The sequence below is a fragment of the Acinonyx jubatus genome, chromosome C1, assembly GCF_027475565.1.
Source record: "Acinonyx jubatus isolate Ajub_Pintada_27869175 chromosome C1, VMU_Ajub_asm_v1.0, whole genome shotgun sequence".
NCBI lineage: Eukaryota > Metazoa > Chordata > Mammalia > Carnivora > Felidae > Acinonyx > Acinonyx jubatus.
In genome coordinates this window covers 212,022,610-212,047,502 of record NC_069381.1, presented here as the reverse complement: position 1 = coordinate 212,047,502, position 24,893 = coordinate 212,022,610, and the positions used below count along the sequence as shown (strand labels likewise).

At 49.0% G+C, this 24,893-nt stretch overlaps 1 protein-coding gene and 1 long non-coding RNA gene across 2 annotated transcripts in view; one reads left to right on the top strand and one right to left on the bottom strand.

Annotated features, from left to right (window-relative positions):
- LOC128314154 (uncharacterized) overlaps window positions 1-11,657 on the top strand; it is a 228,462-nt gene extending 216,805 nt beyond the window's left edge. The window contains exon 2 of the long non-coding RNA XR_008295650.1: window positions 11,437-11,657. This is a non-coding gene — a long non-coding RNA (uncharacterized LOC128314154). The remainder of the gene's footprint in view (window positions 1-11,436) is intronic.
- On the bottom strand, window positions 1,703-24,149 carry SPP2 (secreted phosphoprotein 2). Its single transcript, XM_027047138.2, has 8 exons — window positions 23,965-24,149; window positions 23,715-23,839; window positions 17,339-17,461; window positions 16,063-16,170; window positions 11,738-11,792; window positions 10,754-10,801; window positions 8,466-8,561; window positions 1,703-1,904 (listed from the first exon to the last, which is right to left on the bottom strand). The coding sequence occupies exons 1-7, from the start codon at window positions 24,020-24,022 to the stop codon at window positions 8,476-8,478; spliced, it is 603 nt and encodes a 200-aa protein (XP_026902939.1). The 5' UTR covers window positions 24,023-24,149; the 3' UTR covers window positions 1,703-1,904; window positions 8,466-8,475.
- Window positions 24,150-24,893: the final 744 nt, after the last annotated feature.

The following is a 24,893-nucleotide window of genomic DNA, read 5'->3' as shown; positions in this document are numbered from 1 at the left end:
AGGGTTTGGGGCTACCACTCTGGACAAGTCTAACCAATCACCTCCAGAAAGACTCTGGGGGGCTCTGGCTCCTACCATATTCTAGGCTCCTTGTGTCCTGAGACCCTAAAGCCCACCCATCCAGCACCACTCCTGCACACTATAGTTGTGGCCCCAGCTGAAGCTCCTTTGGACTTCTCCTTATCCCACTCACACTCGTCCACAGTGGGTCCCACATACCCTCCTAAAAATCTACCATTCACATAAACAGAGCTCTTCACATAGGACAGTTGAGCCAGGTGGGAAGTCCTCATTTGCCTTCCTTGGGTTGCTGAAGCACTGAAGATACCACAACCAAGGGAAGGACAAGACAAGTGTTGAGGAAAGAAAACAAAAAGAAGGAAAGAGATAGTCCAGAAAGCTGAGAGTGGATCAAGTGAGCTTCATTTTAAAAGGTCAGAACATGGCATCTGCAGTGAAGAACATTCTATAGAATGGCTCTTGCCTTGTCCCTGTCCCACTCCTCGTGAGCCACTAATACCTGACAGTCGCTGAAGAAATCAGGCCATGTATTGTGAAATGTATATATAATTAATCTTAGGATCAAAATTAAATCGCGTGCTACAGTCTGGAAAGGAAGATAACACAAAACAGAATACCCTGGGAATCTGCCCCAAACTTGAGGAAAACACCAGCAAACTTTGCGGCTGAGGCAGCCCCAGAGGTGAGACCTGACCCTACAGCTTTCCTGGCACACACACTCTGGATGTGGGAAGAAGGGCATGGCGTGCGACATGTTGGTGACAAGCCAAGCCACACCGAGACATTTTGGGAGAGAAAATAAAAAAGAACATCAAATGTCGGAACTCTGGGCAATTTTTAATCCAAGCTGGGAAGGGACAAGGGAGGTAAATGTGGTCTCCCCGGAGAGGGGTGTGCGTGTCCCCAGGGGCTGGCAAGAATGCAACATCGTCATGCTTAGGCAGACTGCCAGTGATTCCCTAGCAAACAACTCACCTCATACGAGGTCGGTGCAAAGGACCGATAACGTCTTAATGTACCTCCCATCCAGGAAATGGTTCTCAGGGGCTTGTGACGTCTTCCCCAGAAAGCCTGGGAAACTGACGGGGTTTCAATCTCACTGGTGAGGTGCTGTGTTTGGGTTTGTAGATTCTCACCTCCTCTAATCCCCCCAGGACACCTCACAAGGGCCTGGCTCCAGGAGAGGCCCCCCCCCAACTGCAGCAATCGCTAAGTGGCTTGGGAACACGGACCTCTGTCCTTGGGTTCATTCCCGGCAATACCTGGTTTGACAGAAAGCTGGCTTTGCTGTATTGATGCCCAGGACTGAGAAGTCTAGAGAAAAAGAATCGACAGGGGCATTTGGGTGGTGGGGAGGGGACGGCCTTTGCCTTTTCATCCCTAAATCACCAGATGATTTTTTTTTCAGGTCCTTTATTTTTTAAAATTAACATAAGTCACAAAAGGAAAGACACTCTTAACACCAAGCTGCCTGGGACTGACTGTCTCTTTAAGAGTAAGGAATTTACAATCATTGCATATTGATCTAAAACATGTGTTTGACATAATTAGGCTAAGCGTGGCCACTTTGTGAGTCCTCAGCTCCTAAAATCCTTAGGTAATACTAATCTCTTCATGTCATTGCTTCTTATCTAAAAACTTGACAGTTATGCCTATTTTTATTTTTTTTAACATTTCTTTATTTTTGAGAGACAGAGAGACAGAGCATGAGCAGGGGAGGGGCAGAGAGAGAGGGAGACACAGAATCCGAAGCAGGCTCCAGGCTCCGAGCTGTCAGCACAGAGCCCGACACGGGGCTCAAACCCATGGACTGCGAGATCATGACCTGAGCTGAAGTCGGACGCTCAACCGACTGAGCCACCCAGGTGCCCCGACAGTGATGCCTATTCAAAAAAAAAAAAAAAAAAAAATCGAACAGTGAAAAAAGAGGAAGAGTAAGACATTCATTAACGACTGGAACTGATCAAAAGAAAAATTACACAATTCATAAAGTATCTTTCTTCTCTGGAACTTCTATTCCTTCCAATGCATTTTGCTGTTAAAAGAGAGAAGGGGGGAGGGATTAGATTCTGTAGCATGCTTTCCACTTCCTTGCTATGGAGGCTCAGGGCCCAGCACTCCTGAGTGTATTCAAGGGGAATTCAAGATGGCGCTAGAGACTGGAACAACTATACAAAATGGTCAGCGTCTCGGACAAAGAAGTGAGAGATACCTGCAGGGGGAAGGGGAGGTGGCCCCAGAAAGGAAGCTCAAGTCTCAAAAAAGAAAGGGCCAGAGGGGGCCTGAGGCAAAGCTGCAGCCAGGAAAGAGACAGGGTACAAGCGAGGGAGCCACCGGAATCAGTAAAGCAGGAGACAGGCCTCAGCTACAGTCATCCATTCATCTGTTCAATAGCATGTAGGCATCCATTAAGTATTGGGGGTTACAAAGATGAATAAGGTGTAGCCTCAATGGAAGGGAGGGAGGAAGGAAGGAAGGAAGGAAGGAAGGAAGGAAGGAAGGAAGGGAGGGAGGAGGGAAGGGAGGGAAGGAGAGAGGAAGAGAGAGGAAAGAAAGGAAAGAAGGAGGGGGAAAGGAAGGAAGGAAGGAGGGAAGGGAGGAAGGAGGGGGGAAAGGAAGAAAGGAAGGAGGAAAGGGAGGAAGGAAGGGGGAAGGAAGGAAGGAAGGAAGAAATCACAAACTGTAGAGAAACCGGAAGGGACTAGAATACAGTATGATAAATGTAATTCCAGGAAGTCATCTGGTGCAGGAGACCCCAAGGACAAGGTGGGGGTGGGGTGCTGTAGCAGGGCATCGGGGGCCTGGGAATGGAGGTCTGAGCCAGACTGGGGGCCCATGGAAATAATCAGCCATGCGACTCTTCTGTGCAATGTGGAGGCAGAGAGGATCGGGGGACACAGACATGGACCACACCACGGGGCAGAGGGCCCCATTCCTTGTGTCCCGCTCCACTCCTGCCCCCACCAGTGTTAACAATTCTGGTGACATGTGGAGGTGACCTTGAGGGAACAAGATGAAGCCATCATGAAGACACTGTCCACACTGGGCCAGCGAAGGGACAGAGCCAGAAAACTTCAGAGGGAGACAGCAGAAAGCAGTGACTGGGTGGCGGAGGGCAGGGAGGAGGTCCGAGAGGATTCTGTTTCAGATAACCAGGAAGATGTTATTCGGATTAATCTGTTATTCAGATTCTGGATAACCAGGAAGATGAGTTGGTTACAGGAGAAAGACCAGTCCCGAAGGGAAGACTGTGCTTCGAGCATGTGACAGGATACACAGATGCAGGCATCTAGCATGCTGTTGGTTAAGACACAGTCTATAAACACTGTAGAGGTGCAGTGTGGACATGGAGGGCAGAATGCTCCCCAGACAGATAGGCATCAAAGTGCCGGGGGTTCCTGGGATCACCCAGGAAAGAGAAGACAGTGCATAGAGGAAGAGCTGAGGCCGGAGTCCTGGGGAACACCACCATTCGGGGTGCAGGAAGAAGAAGAGAGACCCATGCAGAAGAGAGAGAAGTCTTGGCTGAAAGGAGAGCCAGGAAAGAGGCACTAAATGCAGCCACGAAGTCCAGTGGGCAAAGGGAAGGCCAAGGGGCTGAAGGCCCCAAGAGGCGGAGAAAGAGCAGGGCGGAGCCAATGGAAAGAGGAGGCAGCAGTACAGACCCCACTTCTTTCAAGCCAAGTGGGAAGAGAACCCAAGAGAGTAAACAGGGGATGGGGAGGAGCGAGGGGTGGAAACCATTGCTCTGTAGACCCTCTGAATTCTCAGAAATTCGCCTGCTCGCTAACATTCCTTTGTAACCCCCAGATCAATACTCCTGGGGGTTTTGCATTCATTCCAGGAGATGCTCAGGGAGTCTCCCAACATGGGTGCTGTTGGCCATGTAAGATGACACTCTGCCCCCTTATTGCGGCTCAGACTGTCAACAAGTGTCCTTCTCGCGGTTTATTCAGTGCCACATTTTTGGCATTTTTGTGCTTCCTGGTGGTGATTTTGCGGCCCCCACACGTGGAGCCCAAGTGCTGTCTAGCGCTGGTAAGCACGGGCTGTGACGCGCCTCGGGGAGATACGCTTGTGTCAGAGAAACGTGGTTCAGGCACGAGTGGCAGTGCCGCTGGCCGTGAGTTCTACGTGGATCAACAGTATGGTAAATAAGGTGTCTTTAAACAGAAACACCCATACATCAAGGTCGTGCACTGACTGGTTGATGAAAGGTGACCAGAGGCTCACAGGAGCCTCACCCTGTACTTCCCACAGGAGCAATGGTTGAGTATCCGCTAAATCAGTGTTGGCATCGACTCTACAGATCATAACTATGATGATAATGAGAACCGACTGTACTTGGTGGAGTAATCGTCACGTGTGTGCCATGGATGAGCGTCAGGGCAGACAGAGTACAAGTAGACACAGCCCGCACATAGCCAGGTTGCCAGCTCCCAAGCACCGGCTGGTCTTTTCCATCTCCGATGGAGTCTGGTTCCCCCAGGAGGTGGGAGCCATGGGAGATCATGAGAAGTTGTCACCCACGGGTCTCACACCCGAATATGGAAATCGCTCAGCCCCTCAGGGGCCCGTGTTGTAGGGTCACCCCTCCCACCTGGCTGATGACAGATAGGTATGTGTTAACACCCCCAGTCAACTAGTCTACCTTCCAGCCAGCTACCTACCTAGCTTCACCCCACACCTGACACATGTATCTTAAATAAATAATCCTCGGGGCTTTGCCCTTTCTTAAACATGGAGGTATTGGCATGAAGTACAGTATCACAGGCGGGAAAAGAGAGACACCCAGACATCAACAGTGAAAACCCCAATCGCAACACCCCCTCTGAGAGCAAGACTCTCCGATGCCTCCGCTTCCTCATCTACAAAACACAGACAATAATGGCAAAGCTTCATAGGAGTTGTTGCAAGATTTATAAAAGGCAATGCACATAAAGGGTCCAAACACAGACGCAGGCACCCTTGGGAGTTGAGTACTTGTTGGGCAAACTGATATAATCTTGAGACTGATTCTTTCCACCATGCAGCTATCCCCAACAGGCCTCACTGGCAATGGCCTCCTTTGCTGCTCTTGGACATAGAACTCCAGGGGTCTGCACAAATCGACGTGGCAACGTAAAGGAAAAGGCCTTGCTCACACTGCTGCGGTCTGGTGTGGTTTGTGACCATCTGGCCACTGCATAATTAAGGAGTGTGGACTATTTAGCTATAAGGATCAAGCAAGGGTTAGACACTCAGAAAGATCCCTTCCAGTGTGAGGGTTGGAGCCTGATTTTCATGGCCCCTATACTAGAGGGGCAAATAAGACAAAAATTCCAAAGCTCTTGTCTAAATATCACCTTTCACGATCTACTCCTATGTACGCAATGATTTTCTAGCAACCTGAAAGAATCCTAGAACAGTGTTTTTTGAATTACAAAAACACTTCCTCAGCCGCTGCTTTGTTCCAGGAGCTGAACCAGGGTCTGAGGGCTCCAAGCTACCGGAACCGAAGCCTCCGCCTTCAAGGAGCTCCCCATTGGAAGAACGTCACTCACAGCTTGCAAATAGTTGTCCTGATTTGGGTCATGCATGTGTGTTTTCCTTCCTTCCAACCTGATGGAACCTTTATTATGGTCTAGACATCGTCCTTAACTTTATGGTAGGAACTAAAATAATTAATAAGAATGACAAGGCCATGCATCCCCAAGGAGTTCCCGGTCCAACAGGCACAAAAACAAATACAAAACTAATAATAATAATTTCCTTTGAAGGAAGTGAGCCGAGAAGTTAAGAGAGTGGAACATTGTCTCACAGCTCGTGGTGACAGAGCAGGCTGGGAGCCAGGTCTGCTGGTTCCAGACCCTGTGCTGGCCTTCCCGGGCTCATTTTGTGATTCCTGGAAATTCAGAGCGCAGTGGGGAAATCTAAAGGTCATGGGAGGGCAGGGACATAACTGGGACTTAACTCAAAGTCAGTGTCCAGGTGAGGACGGCCGCATTGAACCTTTCGTCTGCACGGCCTTTAATTTTTTTTTTTAATGTTTATTTATTTTTGAGAGACAGACAGACAGACAGAGCGTGAGCAGGGGAGGGGCAGAGAGAGAGGGAGCCACAGAACCCAAAGCAGGCTCCAGGCTCCGAGCTGTCGGCACAGAGTCCAACACGGGGCTCGAACTCACAAACTGTGAGATCGTGACCTGAGCCGAAGTCGGGAGCTTAACCGACTGAGCCACCCAGCCGCCCCTCTACTGCCTTTAAAGAGACATTTGTTAAGCAATCAATTTTGTTATGGAAATCAGATCAAGAATTTGTATTGCAATACGTGTGTGCGTATATGCCCAATATAATCCTATTATTAATAGATGAAATACAGCCAGTTCATTGAGCATTGTATTTTTCCCCAAGGATGCTCTATAAAGCAAAAGGAAATGATTTAAATTTATAAAAAAAAAAAAAAGGAATATGATGAGTCCATTTCTTCGTAATGAGTAGTTTCCTGATCTCCATACGAAGCTGGTGTTTATTTTTAGGAGGCACGCGGATTAAAAAGAAAACCTACTCTTTGCATCTTTCATCCAATACGGCCTCACTGGTAAATTTTCCTTCTATTTTAGTAAAATGTCAGTTGACTTCCTTCAAACTCCGGCGGTTAAAAATTAATCATACGAGGCTTAAGTGATTTTTAAAAAAATAACTATTTCAGGGACCTAACGTGGAAGATTCCATCACCCACTCAAAACTACTTGCTGAACGCTTGCCGCGTGCCAGGCTCCGTGCTGGGTAGTCGGATGTTAGCAAGTGAAGTCCCTGCGCCCTGCGCCCGGGGGTCCCGTGCAACGTGATGCGGCAGAGAGGGGACGGACGAGTGCGGAGGCCCCGTGATTAGGACCGTCCTAAAGGGATCAGAGGAGACCGCCCATGGGAAGACTGGACGCCCAGCTGAGGCCTGACCAGTGAGGGGAGAGCAGCGAGGGGGCTGTTCCCTGCAGAGGTCACAGCAGGGCAAGCCAGGCGGATGTCAGTACTGCTGGAGCTTCGGGGTGAGGCCGACTTGGAGAAGTGGGCAGGGGCCAGGTCACCAAGGCCTTTGTGGGCCACGCTGAGGAGTTTGGACTTTATCCTGAAGGGTTACAGTGCTGTGTAAACTGAAGCCTGTGAGAGCTCAAGCTTTGTTATTAACTTGTGTTTCTGTGCAAAACTGGATGTGCAGGGAATCGATGTCTGTAATCGCATCTGAGGATTCCTTCTAGGTGTCCACTTCCTGATATCCCCTTACTACTTGGGAGCCTTTAACAAGACTTAGCTACAAATGCCCTAGCAACTGGGAATCTATATACTCGTGAGAGTCGGTGACACTCAGGGCTGGTTTGGTGAAGCAGGGCTCAGTGTGCAGCTCCCCACAGCACTGGGGGCCAATAGGCTTTTCTTCCTTTTGGCTTAGTGCCTGTCTTTTGCACACCTCTGCTTTATCCCGTAAGTGAAGCGAGCATTAGGGTGGTTACGTGGAAAGGATCAGAGACCCCCCTGTGTTTCAAGAGAAGCCTGAGGACAGCGTGCAAGGTGGACAGCATAAGATCAGGACCGGAGGCAGGAAAGCATGCCCCGGTCGGTGGTGATGGCGAGCAAGTGATCGGCCAATACCAGAGAAAACGTGCGGCCCAACTCGGTAAGACTGGACCCCTGTGGATGTTGGGAGAAGAGAAAGGGTAAAGAGTCAATGGTGCTCTAAAATTTTGAGCTTGAGAAAATTAGGTGGATGGCGATGCCCTCAATTAAGGCAGGGAGCTGACGAGGAGGCTGGGTGGGACCCGAGAGGTCACAGGTAACCATAGCAACTGCATCCAGTGGGCCTGCATCTCGGGATAGAGCGTGGTAAGAGACGTGTGCTTGGAAGTAACTGCAGATCATTGATGAGGGCGGGCAAGTGGAAGAGACCACGGAGCAATCTGCAGAAGGAAGAGACAGCGGGCTAAGAAGGTAATACAAATCGTCACCAGTTTTTAAATTACCGATCGAGGAGAGGCAGGCAGATCTGATTTCACGGATCCCAGGACTGAAGATCTAGGGTGCAAGGGGCAGAAGGCGAATGAGAGGTGAGAAGAGTAGGGCAGCAGCCGAAGGCCACAATGGAGTCGAGAAGCTCGGCGGACGGGGGTGGGGGGGCAGTTGCTGGAAGGGGATGCGTCAAAGGAGCGGCTGTTCTGTCTGTCTGTTCGCTCTTCAACACGTGATGACACCAGTGGTGACAAATACAAGAGCCACAGGAGAAAGCTCGAGGTGCACGGGATGGAAGAGGCGACGGAGGGGCAGAGCCTGGGAGGAGACGAGGGGGTGGGAAGGCGAGGACAGGAGCCGAGCGGCCGAGCAAGTCATCTGGGGGCCGCGGCGTCCGTCCAGGCGCTCACTCCAAGCGGCTTCTCTTTCTAAATACGCATGTTTTTAGCCGTGTCCCCTTACCTCGAGGCTGTTACTCAAAGCCAGCGTTTGTCCTTGTTCTGTGCCCCTTGTACGGGTACCCTCGATTCCCGGGAGGAAAGATCCTTCTCAGGCTCTCTGCAGATGGAAGGACGGATAGGCTCTGTCATTCACACCAACATCTGAGATGACATGGGCCCCGTGACAATAAGTAGTCGGAAGGGTCGTGACCGGCATAAACAAACCCACACTGCCGAGGGATGCCAAGACAGGACGGCTCCATCTGCCCTCCCCGGCTGTCCCTCCCCCTCCCCTGCGAGACATCACAGCTGAACCCGTGTGTGTTTCTCTCCACGTGTGACCTGTCCCGGCCACTACTGTAAGCCTCAAAGGCAGGCACTGTCACATTTGTCTTTCAGGCCTCTGTGAGATCTGCCCAGTGCTTGTCACACACATTTGGTGAAATAAATTAAATTGTCATCTTCAAAGAAATCTCGGAGACGGATGTTCAACCGCATCCGTGATGTTCCCAGGGCCCAACACGTTTTTAAAATGCAACTCTGGAATTATCTTCTGAGCCATATAAGAAGGCTCAGTCACATTAATTTAGACGTAAAATAGTTTTGGTCCCAAATGGCATTTTCCCACTGTAGTAGCCAGCCTCCTCCAAGATGGCCTCCTGGAATTCACACTTGGGTATTCCCCTCCTACACTGGACCAGAGTTGGTCAGTGTGACTAATAAAATACAAAGAAGTAAGTGATATACAGCTTCCAAAATTAGGTAACAAAAGACCGTGTCTTCTGTCTCAGGTGCTCTGCAGCTTACTCATTCTCTTCCTGTCTCTCTCTCTGTCTCTCTGTCTGTCTCTCATCATTGTCTCTGGGGGAAGCCAGCTGTCATGTTTTGAGGACATTCAGACAGCCTGCTGGAAAAGCCCACAGTGGGAGAAACTAAAGCCCTCAGTCCAAGAGCCCATGAAGCGTCAAGGCTTTTTACAACCACGTGAGTGACCTTGGAAGTGGATCCTTCAGACCCAGTCAAGCCTTCAAATGAGATCACAGCCCCAGACAATACCTTATCTGCAGCCTGTGTCAGACCTATCTGACTGTGTCAGAACCAGCCGGCTCAGCTGCCTCTGGGTTCCTGACCCTCAGAAATTGTGATATAACAAACATTTGTGGCTTTAAGCTGCTAAATTTGCGGGTAATTTGACACACAGCAATCTATAACTAATGTACCCAAGTTGGTTATTACTCTGATTAATCACATGTATTTTGGCTATTTCCAAAACCAAATCCAAGGACACCCATTTTCCACCACTACACCAGCTTGAAAGAATGGGCCATAGATTCTGAAGGCAATTCCAAAAAAGAAGTGTTCAAAAAAACATCCTCAGCAATGGTCGCACTGTGCAAATAATTGTACGTTCTCCCAGACAACGCAGAGGGTGTCTAAAACTTTTTGTTTGAAATCAAGCCTCGGATTGTAAGCCCTGGCACTTCAGATAAATTTCAGTATGCCTAGTGAGGATCAAACACCGGCCTCAATATAATATTATTATCTGTCTTATTCCTTTTAATGAAGAAATCCAAAATAAAGTGAATTTCACAGCTCGTCCAGAAAATAGCACTGGCAAAAACAGAAGCTTTAGAGTCTGACAGCTCTGTATCAAGTCCTACATTGGCAATGTAGCCTTGGACAAACTCCAGAAACTCACTAAGCCTCCGTTTGCCCATCTACAAAATGGGAAGGAACACAGTGCGGCCTCCCAGGATGGTTGTGAAAGACAAAGCCGTGTCAACTGATTAGCACTTTTGCATATGCATTTTGCATTTTGCATCTGCGATTAACACCACGAATTATCATTTATCTCGTCTATAAAAGCAGGTAAAACAACACCTGCTTCCCAGAGCTATTAAGAAGACTAAACGAGGAAAATGATCCGTAGAAAGAGAGGAACTATGGTCTTGTTAACTTCATCCGCGGGCCCCAAAACACCTTTGAAAGCGGATGGCAAAGAGGTGGTTCGAGAGAGTTCACGCTTTTTCAGAAAATGCCCCAAAGTGGGGCAGGAGGAAAGGTCGACGCTGACGTCCTGAGCCAGCTGTGACATTTCGATTCCTGCTAACATTTAAGTAAGTTTCCATGCCTCACGTTTTACCTTTTCAGTGATTCGCAAAGCAAGCTTGTGCAGTGCTGCTCTTTTCGTTTGCGCTTGAAATATTTTGTATTTCGGGGGTTGATCTACTGTGAAATGGTGCCAGCAGAGTCTGGCTCGATCCAAAAAGAATCTGCTGGTGCTGCGTGGAAAAAAGTAGGACCACTTACCGAGCGACCGTTCACTGCGTTCGCTTCTGGACTTGTCAGGACTGAGACCTGTAATACAGGAATGGTCGTCAGGCAAGGCCTCTTTCTCCATTTCCAGAATGTTCTGTGCTTTCATTATTGATGCCCCAAATATGCCTCCTTTTAAGCAAGACGCAGTGGAGGATCAGCAAATAGTTTTGTAGCTATCAGCACCGGGAAAAAGGCTCAGGGAGATAGGCCTGAGGTTAGGCCCCTAACCCTTTGAACCCTAACCAAGGAAAGCAAGGAGGGCCCTCCCTCCCCCAACCGAGACTCTTAAAGGGATGGTTGGTTCTCATCACGTGGCTTCAGGATGACAGAATTCGCTCTCGATCAATTAGATGAGCTTTAATCCAGACCCTCCAGCCACACATTGTGGCACAACTGGGTCCTGTAACTCGGCCTGCGCACCCAGGAGGAAATAAGCCTGTTCAAGTTGGGGGAGCCTCTCGAGGTGTAAACTCACATCTGCTCTGTTTGTTTGACACCTCAGATGGAATCATATATGGAAAATCTCTGTATAAATATAAAGAGATACCTAAATGAAAAGTTGTATCATTGTTGTCTACTGGTAAGAAAGGAACAACAAAAAAAAATGCTCATCTTCTGGAAACACTATAATTGTTCAAAGGCATGTATAGTGTTTCCAGTGTTAAATGACTCAGTAACAGGGGCGCCTGGGTGGCGCAGTCGGTTAAGCGTCCGACTTCAGCCAGGTCACGATCTCGCGGTCCGGGAGTTCGAGCCCCGCGTCAGGCTCTGGGCTGATGGCTCGGAGCCTGGAGCCTGTTTCCGATTCTGTGTCTCCCTCTCTCTCTGCCCCTCCCCCGTTCATGCTCTGTCTCTCTCTGTCCCAAAAATAAATAAAAACGTTGAAAAAAAAAAATGACTCACTAACAGAGAACTACAATATAAAGTTGTTTCAAGAAAAAACAAACACATTAAAAAGAACAGATCTCAACTTACCAGGTAGGTACAGATTTCTCCATGTAGAGGATCCCAATATGTCCCCAAAACCCATCTAAGTCAATTTCGGCATCAGGATAGATCAGCACGTGAAAGAGGGGAAAAAAAGACATTGTAAAAAATGCAAATATTATCAGGAAGATTCTTAGGTATTACGTAATTCATTTTTAATGAAATAAGGCAATATATTGTATTAAATAACTTTATGTGGTGTCAAACATGTGTGTCTAGGAAAGCACATGGGGAAGAACAAATCACACGATGTTTAAATCGCCTGAAAAGCTTTCCACTGGACTCAGAACGTGCTCCCAAATGTGGGGGACCAGAAATATGGCACCTTTCCTATGAACTTGCAAACAGACTGCATTTAGATCAGATGTGGGGGTTTTCTGGGTATGAAGTTCCCCTAATGTGTTCAGTTAGGGAAAGGCTTGCACAAATAGATTCCATGAAGCCACTGAATAACATACGTCCACACAAAGACTTGCGCACGAATACTCGTAGCATCATCGTTCATAACAGCGGAAATAACCCAAGTGTTGATCGAGTATCGAATGGGTAATCAAAGGTAGTATATCCGTACAATAGAATCTTAATACTAGAAAGGAACCAAGTACCAATACATCCTACAGCAGGTAGGAACCTCCAGAACACGATGCTTAGTGAGATAAGCCAGTTACAAAAGGACACGTGTTGTATAATTCCATTTGTATGAAATGGCCAGAATAGGCAAATCCGCAGACCCAGAAGGCAGATGAGGGGTTGTTGGGGGCTGGGGGAACGGGGAGCACAGAAACGGCTGCTAACAGGGATGAGATTTCTTTTTGAGTTGATGCAAATGTTCTGGATTTAGATAGTGGAGGCTATATTCAGTCTATATTCATATACTGAAAGCCACCGAATTGGACACATTAAAAGGGTGAGTTGTATGCTATGTGGATTATAACTCAGTAAAGGTGTTATTAAAAGAAAAGGAAGGGGGCGCCTGGGTGGCTCAGTCGGTTAAGCATCCGACTTCGGCTCAGGTCATGATCTCACAGTCCGTGAGTTCGAGCCCCACGTCGGGCTCTGTGCCGACAGCTCGGAGCCTGGAGCCTGCTTTGGATTCTGTGTCTCCCTCTCTCTCTGACCCTCCCCCGTTCATGCTCTGTCTCTCTCTGTCTCAAAAATAAACATTAAAAAAAAAAAAGAAAGGGGAGGGGACCTGGGTGGCTCAGTCAGTTAAGTGTCCGACTTTTGATTTCAGCTCACGTCATCGTCTCTGGTTCACTTAATTCCGTGAATTAAGTACCAAGTGCTATGAGCACAGAGCCTGTTTGGGATTTTCTCTCTCCACTCCCTCTCTCTCTCTGCTCCCTCCCGACTTGTGCGCTCTCTCTCTCTCTCTCTCTCAAAATAAATAAATAAACTTGAAAAAAGGCCTGGGGCACACATGACCTAAGCCAGGCCAAAGGGAGTCATGCCAAGAGGCATGTCCAGTGGAGCTAGAGAGAAATGCTCCCTCTTCCTCCTAAGTTAGATCATCTGAATCTGGAGCAGCTTGTGGCCTTGCTGAAAGGAAAAAGCTCATCTACAGTAGGAGAGAGAAGCAGGGAAGGGAAAGGAAGGGGATGGGGCTTGGGGGAGAGCAGGGAGGGAAGGGAGGGAGAAGTTGGCCCAGGTGGCATTGAAGACTCCCAAATGAACGGGTCCATGAGGTCAACTCCTCCCCTTCCTTTCTGGGAATGTGATCCAGGGACTTACCCATTTTGGCTTCGGCGACTTGTAGTTCAAGTTCTATCATTTGCGACGGAACACAGTCGCCTCTCGTCCCCTGAGCTCAGAATTCCATTCTGGTTATTCTTCCTCAGTTTCTCCCTTTGGACTGTTTCTGGGTCTCCTGGCTGAAGCCTTAGGCAAATCTCATCCCACCTACTCCACATCAGGATTTGCCTGAAGTCAAGTTCCCCCATCAACCTACAGGCATGAGCGCCGCACTCTGGACGGTGACTAAACCATTAAGCGGTTGACTGTGCACTCGTGTGCACATAGAACCCTCCGTCCTCTCTAGATTTCTCTTTCCAAATCGACCAGAAATCATAGAAACTACCTATAATTCAAATATACATTTGACCAAGGACAGCAGAATGTTAGCAAATTGAGACATTTTTTCCCTCATATGCCCTTACAGCTTTTATACTTCTTAAAATCACGTAAGGGAAAACTCCAAACTTCTACTATTGACAGTTTCTCTCATCATATCCTTGCGAGATATCTTCCCTTTGATCTAAGTCCTTAGTCTTCATATTTTGGATTTTTCAGTCTTATTCTCCATGGCTTAACCCTTTCTTCACATTATATTCCTTTCCCCGGAAATTTTTCTATAACCTACATATGTTTTTCAAACGATCTTCATTTTCATTACTCCAGGATTTTTTTTTTTTGGTTTTATTTCTTCTATTTTCTACTTCCAACAATGATTTCTTTGTTTGATGCCTAAATGCATCCTAGTCTCGTCTCTTTTATGTTTCTTTTTCTTTTCTTAGTATGAAATTTATTGTCCAATTGGTTTCCATATCTTTTGTTTCTAATATCACTGCTTATTTCACTGAAAATGGTTAGCAGCTGCTTTCTCTTTTTTTTTTTTTCTGTTTCATATATGAAATCTACTTCAGAGTTTCCAGGAATTACTTGAAATCTCCATCTGCTTTCTTTCTTCCTTCGAATTACAGAATTCTTGAATTTAAGGAGTTCTTTTTTTTTTTAATTTGCCCCTAATTCTTTATGATTTCCTAATCTTTGGAGAACATCCACCTGAGGGTTTATTTCAAAATCTTGCTTCTTTCAGGGGCTCGCCTAACTTCATGTCAGAGTCTTCTTATAAAACTCAGATTGGAAGACAAGCCGACAGTCCACTATGCTACGAAAAAGGCGCAACAGATCTGTGGGTCGTGCGATCAGAATTGACTTACCAAACCAGTGGTGGAAGAGAGATTAAATGGAGGGGGGCAGTTACTGAATTCTTTTCAACACGTTAAAGGCCACAGAATGAACTAGAATCCATTTCTCAACACTCACCAGTAACTCCCGGCTCCGGTTAGCATTCCCTGGCACCTGTCCTGTCAGCCCCCTGGTGCCCCCACCTGCTCTCAGCCATCAATAGGCCCGTCGTCATTAGGATGAGGCCAGGGACCCTAGACATGACCCTGGAGGTCCATCCTGCCCTTGTCTCCAGATCAACCGTGTGCCTCTGTGCCCGTATTTTGCTCATCGCGGTCATAATGGTTTGTGTCCCTTCCAACCCACCAGCTTCTCTTGCACTTCACAGAACTCCCTGATGGTCCCCTTGTGCTTGGAATCACTTTTCCTCCTCCCCTCAACACCTGTCCCCTTTGAACTGATGGACATTCTTGATGTGAACGTCAGTTCCCCAGGGAAGCTCTCCCTGCGCCCAGACGATCTTCTGTCCTCTCAACATGTACCCCCAAACGCTTGCCTGGTAGTCAGGATCAACCCTGCTGCCCGGAGCCCCCCTTACTCATCTACAAACTCCACACGGGTCGGGACTTGCTTGTCTCGCTTCTCACTCTCTCCCCAGCTGTTCCCATATAAGCCACAAAATCCACACGCACAAAATGCTTGTGAAACGTTGTGCTTGGTCCTTGTCGTTTCTGGATTAGCCGGGCCACGGATGTGTGAGTGGGTCAGCTCAAAAACACATCAGACTTTGTGTAAGCTTCAGTGGAGCTTGGAAAAGGAAGTCCTTCGTACTTGTCCTAACACCCGGGAAATAGATCTTGGAACCAAATCAATTTCAGCGCAGTTGCAGGGGTGAGGGGCCAGCCCGCCATTCACCAAGCATCTCTCATGGACTAGACGCTGGGCCAGATCTCACTTGTCCACCACCTTACTCAATTCTCTCAGCACTGTCAGATGGCCTTTACTGCCGGCATCTCGCTGGTAAAGAGGTGCCCGATCATGGAGTTAAGTTCCCTGACCTGGACCGCAGAGCTGCTAAATGGTTTTGAACTCTAGTCCAACAAAAACGCCCCTCCCCTTCCCCTCCACTAAACCACGGCGTCAGTGGCCTGCACACTCAGTTCTAAAACTCTAACGATTTGCCAATTGTTGCTTTAAGCTCTCTGTTTCCAACCCTCTGGGAGACAAAGAGAGAGAAGGAGAGAGAGAGGCTGGAGAAGGAGGGGAGACTCCAGCCAAGTGAGCAAAGCTGTGTTTGCCCCTGCCTGGGGATACTCCAGTGACTCAATCACACGTGTCTGCTTGTCACAGACCCACACAGAGCCTACAGGGCGCTGTCCCGGGGGACCCCGAGGCCCTGGTCCTACCTCTTCGCTGCTGTTAGACTCAGAACTGGACGACCAGTGGCAGCGAACCCACACGTCCCGCACCTGCTCGGCAGACATCCGCACCGTGCTTCTGCAAACAACTGCCAGCTGGAAAAGAAAACAGTGAGCTCCGTGGCCAGCGGCTCCTAGAAAGGGTTAGGACCCATATCAGAGATCAGGTGATAGCGTAACGCCTGACAGAATGATGCAGACGGAAAGGGGAAATTCACAGAGGCACCTCATGTTCCCAAAACGAAAATCTCCCAGCAGCGAAGCAGACACAACTGAAATACCTGAAGACGTGTTGTCAGGCATGTGGGTATCACGTGTTCCCCTCCCCGTGAGCCCTGAGTGAGCTGCCCCGAAGTTTCCCAATGGAACAAAAGGAAGCAGGAAGAACCCAAGGACTGTGTTCTCCTCTCCTTTGGCCTCAACAGTCTGTTAGGAGCGGACACTGTGACACTTGGGTTTGAGTCCTTTGCCCAACAGTCACAGAGAAAAGTCTCATGCAACAGGTCGCGAAACAAAGGATTCCCTTTTCAGAATTTACATCATTGCCAAGCGACAGTGATGTCATACTTTACTGTCATAAAGTAACAAACTCATAACGTAACAAACTCATAAAGTAACGAACTCATAAAGTAACGAACTCATAAAGTAACGAACTCATAAGCTCACAAAACCCTGAAAACTCATACGTCTTTAGGCAAACACCTTGGAGAGCAAGAGTTGGCCCAGTGGCGGTGGTCTGCTCGCCCCAGACACCTGCCCATGGGTGGGAACAAATGTTGGGCCACGTTCTGGCCACCGGGCATGCAAAACGGAACACACCGTGGTTCAGTAGAACCAGAGCCAGGTGACATACTGCACAACAGCCAACTGCAAAATAGTGTGACTCACACCAAGGACACAGTTTTTAGATCAGTTTAAAATGGAACTCGAAACACCTCTGGAATTTGCCTTTGGGATTGGCCTCTTTGTGTTCAGTTTGCCTGGAACCATCATTACACCCGGTTCAAAGAGCAGGAAACTGAGGCAGCGGGGGTTAAACAATTTGCCAGGATCACTCAACACCATGGAGTCCAGAGCTCAAGCCCTCAGCCACTGAGCCGCACTGCGCCCCTGCGCAGGGAGCACAGCATGGACACAGTCAGTGCCTCCCAGTGTGGCCGGATGCCAGAGCATCCGTGTGGCGGGGCACAGCTCCAGGTCACAGAAGAAGCGAGGTGCTTCCGCAGGTTAATTTCTGGGACACGGCATTTCCCGCCACGCTTACCATGTAGTAGCCCCTTTGGAAGTCACAGGTAGAAGGGTCTTCTCCAGATTCTCTCCTGCATGTTGTCTCCCGAATGCCAAACTCTAGGTCCATGCTCAAGCTATCCTGGTCCAGGACATAGACCTTCACAAAAACAAAGCATCAGTTTGCCATGGGTGAGCTACTGGGGTTTGCAATGGTCCAAATGTTTCTCCCTGCACAGTAAGAAAAAGTTACAGAGTCCTCCATGGTGAGAGCTTTCTGGACTCACAATCTCCCAGTTCCCGGCCCTCAGTCTGAGACAAGAAGAAACGTTTTTTCCAAAGGCACATAATACTTCATTTAAAAAAACGGAGCCAGAACTTAGGCGTTCTTGGCAGGAACTCCAAGGTCGACGTTGCTTACAACGACTTACCTTTATAACTGATCCTCATGGCAGATTCCGTTTTTGCAAATTTGCCTACTTGCTCAAATTTATTTATAACCCCAGAACCGAGGTTCAGGGTCCCTTTGCAGTCATCCTCACGCGTGCGCTGAGGATTTGAGTTGTCCTGCGCCCACGTTCCCAGCGGAGACAGGGCAGCGCTCTGCCTTCTTGTTTCCACTGTCGTGCTGTAGACAAGCGCCCCTTTCCTGCTCTTTTTTGGACCATGTTTTTCTCACTTTTGTGTTTCTTTCTTCCTTGGTGATTTTGCTGTTTAAAATGGCCCCCCAGGTGTAGCCTTACAGTGCTGTCCAGGGCTCCCAAACACAGAAAGCCTGGATGTGCCGTATGGAGAAAACACGCGTGTCAGACAAGGAGCAGTGGTTCAGTAGGTACTAATTTAGTGTGCGTGGTGATTGCATAGAACGCAACCCCTGCAAATACCGAGAATCAACTGGGTGTATTTTTAAGGGACATTTTCCTAAAAGAATGCTCCATGACTTCTTAATAATCCCCGAAATAAGAAATTAAGGGGTAACTTCAACTCTGCTGCACAGTATTGTCTAGTCCTGCTTCCTGTTTGATCACTTCTGACCCATAAATGAGGTTGCACAATTGTCTACTCCTTTCCACCAAGGGTGAGATAGTGGGGGAAACTTCCAAACTCCCTGATGAATCTGCAATGTTCTGATGACCCAGAAGTCCCGTGACTTAATGACTGCCCACTGTGTGCCCAGCACCAAAGGCAGAGCAGGGAAGGTTCCACGCAGCTTGGATTCCAATTGGAGTGCCACACAGTAAACACGTTAAAGGAAACTAAGCAAGGTCGTTCTAGACGGTTACGGTGTTATGAGGGAAAAAACAACATGGTGGTGGGGATGGAGAGGAGGAAATACTGGAGACAACGTGCCAGAGAAATCCTCCCAAGGAAGAAATATTTCCCACTGAGGCTCATAGAATGGGAAAGAGCCCGTCGTGTGGGGAAAAAGCAGGGCCAATGTCCTGGGGCAGAACAGAGGCTGTGGCCGAAGCACAATGAACAAGAGAAGAACTCTACACGATGATGTGTGCGAGATGGGGTGTGTCCAGTAATTGATGGTCCTGTCGCCCATGGGACGGTGTGTAGATATCATTCTCACTGCAATGGAAAGTTCGCAGAAGGATTTAAGAGCTAAGATGTGAGTCACCACGACCGCTACAAAGAAAACACAAGGTGGGGGGGTGGGAACAAGATGGCAGCGGGGAGGCCGGATGGGAGCTGCCACAGCCCAGTACCCGACCACACACCCAGGCTCCAAAACTCAAGTCCCTTTCAGTCCTTGAGCAATCTTATGGCAAATCAGAGTCAACAACACGTTCAACTGACTTCCCAGTGAGGAGACGGTGGGGAGATGTCTCTCTGAGAGCACAGACCATTCACACGTAGGAAAGAACAGGAACATGTAGAACATTTTGTTTGGAAATAAGCAGCAAACCCCAAGCCCGGGATGGGGCGCTTTCATGCCTCCTTTTTTTTTTCTTTTTAATTTTTTAAAAATGTTTATTTATTTTTAAGAGAGAGAGAAAGAAGAGAGCGAGGCGGGGAGGGGCAGAGAGAGAGGGAGACACAGAATCCGAAGCAGGCTCCAGGCTCCGAGCTGTCTGCACAGAGCCCGACGCGGGGCTCGAACTCACGGACCGCAAGATCGTGACCTGAGCTGACGTCAGATGCTTAACCCACTGAGCCACCCAGGCGTCCTTTCATGTCCCTTTTAACACTGGGTGAGGCGTGCTCATAGAAGTAGAGTTTTCTGGAAAGAAGTAAGACTAAAAATTCAGCCTCCACAATATTTACTACCTCATTTACTCGTAATTTTAAAATAATGGCTAATAAATCGGAGTCTCGTAAACAGAGAGAGCTCTCTTCTTCTGGACACCATTGGTGGGACCCTCTCACCGATCACACTTCAGCAGTTTCCCTGAAAGCGACCCAGCGAAAGCCAGCTGGAGACACAAAGGCTGGGTTGAAAAGACAAAAATGTGGGAATTTTGGAGTACAGATGATTTTATTGAACTCTGAGATAAGTTTGCAACCATTTTTTTTTTTTTTGCATCTTTAAGCACCTTTAAGCACTCTGTTCAGAATAAGGAGAAAAGCCTAATGGTTTTGCCTTTCACGTAAACTCAGTTTCAACCATCGAATTTCCTCTCTGTGTTGTTTGAAAAAGGTGGGACGACCTAAATGCCCCACGGTAAGGAATCAACTAGAGGAAATCCAAAATCCAGCATCTTTGCTGAAATAAATTGTAGTACTTCACGACTGACGTTACACTATGCTACTGTGTGTCGTAAAAAAACAAACAAAACATATTTTATTCCAATATATGAAAAAGATCCAAAAAGGCATTCACATGTTCATAGTGGTGGTCTCAGAGGAATGGGCAATAGATAGTAATTTTGGTGTTTTCTTTCTTGTTGTATTTTCTAACTTTGTATAATGAGAATATTTTGGGGTTTTTTATTCCAAACAGAAAATGTTTTATTCCAAACAGAAACAAAAATATATAAACCCATAACAATTCTTTTTGGTGATTATAATGGTTTATTTATGTGTCAACTTGACTGGGCCACAATACCCAGAGTTTTGGTCAAATGGATATTTGGATATTTCCATGAAGGTGTGTTTTGAATGCAATTCACATGTAAATTGGTGAATTTGTGGGGGGCACCTGGGTGGTTCAGTCAGTTAAGCATCCGACTTCGGCTCAGTCATGATCTCATAGTTTGTGGGTTCAAGCCCCGCATCGGGCTCTGTGCAGACAGCCCAGAGCCCGGAGCCTGCGTCGGATTCTGTGTCTCCCTCTCTCTCTGCCCCTCCCCTTCTCGTTCTGTCTCTCTCTCTCTCTTTCTCAAATGTAAATAAACATTTAAAAAGTAAAAAAAAAAAGTAAATTGGTGAATTTGAGTAAAGCAGATCACTCTCCTTAATGTGGGTGGGCCTCACCCAATCAGTTGAAGGCCTGGATGGAACAAAATTGCCTTTTTCTTGAGCAGGAAGGAAATCTGCCAGCATCCTGCCTTCCAACGTGAAATACAACGTCCACCTGCCAGCCACCCCCCCCCCCACCTGCAGAGTTCGGATCTCTCACACCTCCATCCACATAGTGTAAGTCAATTCTTTAAAGTAAATCTCACTCACTCTCCCTCTCTCTCTCTCCTCCCACATTTCTTTCTCTCTCTCTCTCTCTACACACACACACACACACACACACACACACTATTGATTCTGCTCTGGAGAAGCCTAACGCGGTGATCATTTAGGTTTTTCCAACTAATCCTTACAATTGGACAAAAAGTAAAGATCAGGGACAACTAAGAATAATTTAGAAAGCAAAACAGTGACCAAAAAAAAGAAAGAAAAGAAAAGAAGATGAATGGTAAAAACGGACAGAGAGGGGCACCGACATCAAGGGAAGCCAAACCTTCTGTGGCTTTGCTTACGGCTGTCCCAGAACCCAGCCACCCCCATCCTCCCCGCACCCACCCCAGGCTCAGCTGCCCTCCAGCACCACCTGCTGCCTAGGGTCGCTGGCCCAGCCTCCTCCCTGGCACCCACTCCACCTGGTGGCTGGAGAGACCTTCCCAAGGGCAAAGAGCTGCCTGAGCGTGTGTGCATGTTCCATTGTCCTTAAAACAGGCTTCAGGCTTCTCAAAGTCATGCTCCGGAACGTCCCCAATCCGGCCCACCTCTCCGACCTCTCTCTCAAGGCCTTTGGTCCTCCAGGTTCCCCCACGGTCTCCCCGCGGATGGAGGTTCTTGTCACTGACTGAGGCTTCGCTCAAATATGACGGCGGAGGCTTCCACCCCATCTGTCGCTGCCCCAGCCCCAGCCCTAGCCCGCCCACCCCTCCCTCTGCCTGTTCTGTTTCCGCCCCACCCCCCTCTGCAGCGCTTCCCACCCTCCGAAATGACCTTCATTTGTTTATGTCGTTGTCCAACCCAACCTCCTTGTTTCCTACCCTCTGCTCCGTCCCCAGTGAGACCTGAGTTCCGTTCTTTTCCCCAGCACAAGGCCCGTGTCCACTGTCCTCCCCGGCCCGTGCCCCTGACACAAGCATCTGAGCAGGTCCCATGTCCACGTCGGAGGTCACTGTCTTCTTCTCTCCCGTCTTTTTTAAACGTGGGCTCAAGTCACGTAGGATCAATTGCCTGGGTTGGGGCGCCTCGTCCTAGCCCATCGCCACAGGCCAGATTTCCATGGTGTCGGGACCCATGTAAGAGGGTCTGCCCCGAGCCCTTGCTCACGTGACAAACCACTAACTTTCTTCTGTGGTATCAGCGGGTTACAGGTGAATTTAAAGCTTATGTCTGTAAGCACCGAGCCCCGGACACCACAAGTACATTTCATTAAATGCAGAAAATGGAAACCAAGGCAGCCGGTGTGCAAAAGGGGAGTCCTTTATTCTGATCCTTACTCTTCCACAAGGACCTCACCTTTCAGCCTGGGCGCTGACCTATCTCCCAGTGTCCCCGAACCACGACGTCGGGGCCAAGTGACCCCCCACCCCGGGCCCTGACAGCCTGCTCCTAGGCTGGGCCCCTAGCTGACACACAGCCCATCATCTTCATGACCTAGGGCCCAACTCAAAAACGTAACTGAGACAATTCAGTTAATTTCCTGGGAATCCGGACGTGAGAAACTGAGCCAGTTTCTGGACAAAGGTCAAGAAGGATGTGCTGTATTTGGGAACCAGGGCTAGGAAAGCCACGAGCTGCGTGCTCTCCGTGGCAGGAGAGGGAGCAAGCTAAGCATCAGCCAGGGTGATGCCCAGTCCTGGTGGGAGAGGCGAGCGGCAGGCAGAGGGAAAGCAAGGCCCTCCTGCCCCTGTGGGGGCATAGCTGCCGCCTGGACCCCCGGTTGCATCCCCACCCCGGTGCCCTGTGGCCTGGCTGCGAGGAGCTCTCAGTCTTGCGACCTGCCACTTTACAGACCCTCCCCCACCTCCCACCTTAGCACCCACTACCCTGGGGGCACTTCTGTTCCAACTGGGCCCAGGGCCCAGGACCATAAAAGTAGGTCATGAAGTCCCCTGGGGATGGGGGAAGGGCAGGGGACTTGCTGTCCGGGCTTTGAAGCCTCTTTCTGTGTTTCTTTCTTGGCCGATCACAGACTGAGTCATCGGAAGCCCAAGAAAGTTCATGTTTTCCCCATTTCCCGAAGCTAACAGGAAACAGACCATTACCAAATTGACAAAGGAAGGTGGGATTTCTTTGGCTTACAAGCCAGAATTTATTTCCTCTGAGGGCGAGGAGGGGGACCTCCGAAATCGAAAATAAACCTCATTTCTAATAAAGGAGCAGTTCCTCATAAAGAACTGCTCAAGAGGAACCGGGGGTGGCGGGGGGGGGGGGGGGGACCGTGGACACAGAAGCAGGATACACAAAGGGCAACATCTGGAAAGAGGACGCCAGGCCAGAGGAGGGAGGGACGGAAGAATCTGGCATCCGAAGTGGCTTTGAGGGTCTTATGACAAGAACGGTAATTAAATGCTTTCTCATCAAAATAAACAAATAAATACATAAATAAAAATTTTTTTTAAAAAGTCTGAAAAGAGGACTAGCTATTATCTTTCTAAACTGGAAAAAATTTTCAAGGGCACCCAACAGACGAAAGGAAAAAAAAAAAAAAACCCAGAACAGAAAGCAGTAGAAAAAGGAATCAAGAAGATGGAATGTGCACATACCCTTTTTTGTTTTAATTTTTTTTTGATGCTTATTTATTTTTGAGAGAGAGACGCAGAGCGCAAGCGGGGGGGGGGGAGGGGCGGAGAGAGAGGGAGACACAGACTCGGAAGCATCTCCGGGCTCGAGCTGTCAGCACAGAGCCAGGCGCGGGGCTCAAACTCACGAACCCGCGGGATCATGACCTGAGCCGAAGTCGGCCACTTAATCCACTGAGCCACCCAGGCGCCCCCCCCCCCCCCCGCACTTACCCTTTTAATTGAGCCCCTGAAGGCTCGAAACAGGTACGGACTCAAGGACTGGGCGTTGACTTTGGCCACGGACGCGCTGAGGGCTTCCCGCAAGGAGGACGGGTCGTAGTCATACACCGGGAAACCTGGACGCGAGTGGACACGGGGGACACAGTGAGACAAGAACCCCAACCCCCCCCCCGCCCCCGCCCCGGGCCAGGACGGCACCTGCAGCATGAAGGGCAGGGGGCCGTGGCGCCGAGTTGCTTACCTGCACAAGACAGGAAGTTCACTGCAAGAACCAGAAGAATCGGCATCTTCGTCACCATCTTCTCCGTTCGGGGGAGAGTAGTTTTAATTCAGAGGCAGCGAGATCGTTTCTCGGCGTTGGACGAAGCGGCTCCTGATCACGTGTGACCTGGCCTGCTCTCTCCGCCTGCCTGCTGCTCCCCCTGCCTCTCTGGCTTGCCTGCTGCGGCTTCGACAGAAACCATTGATCCTGGGGTCAATATTTGCTGCTGGCTTTTCCTATGGAAACGGGCCAGGTTGAGGCTACTTTTGAAGTTTTGCCCTCAGTGGGGGACTTTAGCCCACGGCCAAAGACATTGGGAGGTCCGGGGCCCCCGCGTGTGCTGTTTGTTTTTCCCTGTCTTAATTTCATCCACATGTGCTGCTTCTGTCTCTTCCTTTCGGTTGCATGTGTAGAAGGAGGGGGTGTAATCGTATTTTCGGCAAAACCGTGCATTTTCAACGGTCGTCCCTTTGGTTCCCCCTCCTGTTCCTAAAGATCTTGCGGTTGATGGCATACGGAAATGGTGTGGCTACCGCAAGACGTGTTTGGAAACGATGGCGGTAAAGGAGATAATTTGATGTATAGGAGCTAAGTGTGTCAGGCAAGTACACGTGCAGCAGGAAGCTTCCTGGTGACCGGGCTTCTCTGCTAACGGACCTTTGTGCACATCACCTAGACCAAAAGGTGTGCGCGTGCTGATGATTTTCACGTGGCGTAAGAGCCCAACGTCGCTGGTGAGTCTTAAAAGCGAGAGATACTTTATAGTAAATGGTGCATGTTCGTGCATGAGAAGCTGTGTTGTGCTGTGGCTCAGGAAGACCTAGCCCGGAATCTCGGCTCCACACGCATCAAGCGTCTACCCTTGTGCACAGCACTTGATGCCTCTGAACCTCAACTTCCTCGTCTGT

Bases quoted from the DNA above. Each gene is read 5' to 3' on its own strand.
- SPP2 (XM_027047138.2), bottom strand. From the start codon at position 24,022: ATGGTGACGAAGATGCCGATTCTTCTGGTTCTTGCAGTGAACTTCCTG. The intron at 17,462-23,714 runs GTAAGTGCGGGG...GTTTTTGTGAAG, and splicing joins TCAGGGGCTCAATTAAAAGG to GTCTATGTCCTGGACCAGGA. The intron at 11,793-16,062 runs GTAGGACCAGGG...AAATTGACTTAG, and splicing joins AGTCTAACAGCAGCGAAGAG to ATGGGTTTTGGGGACATATT.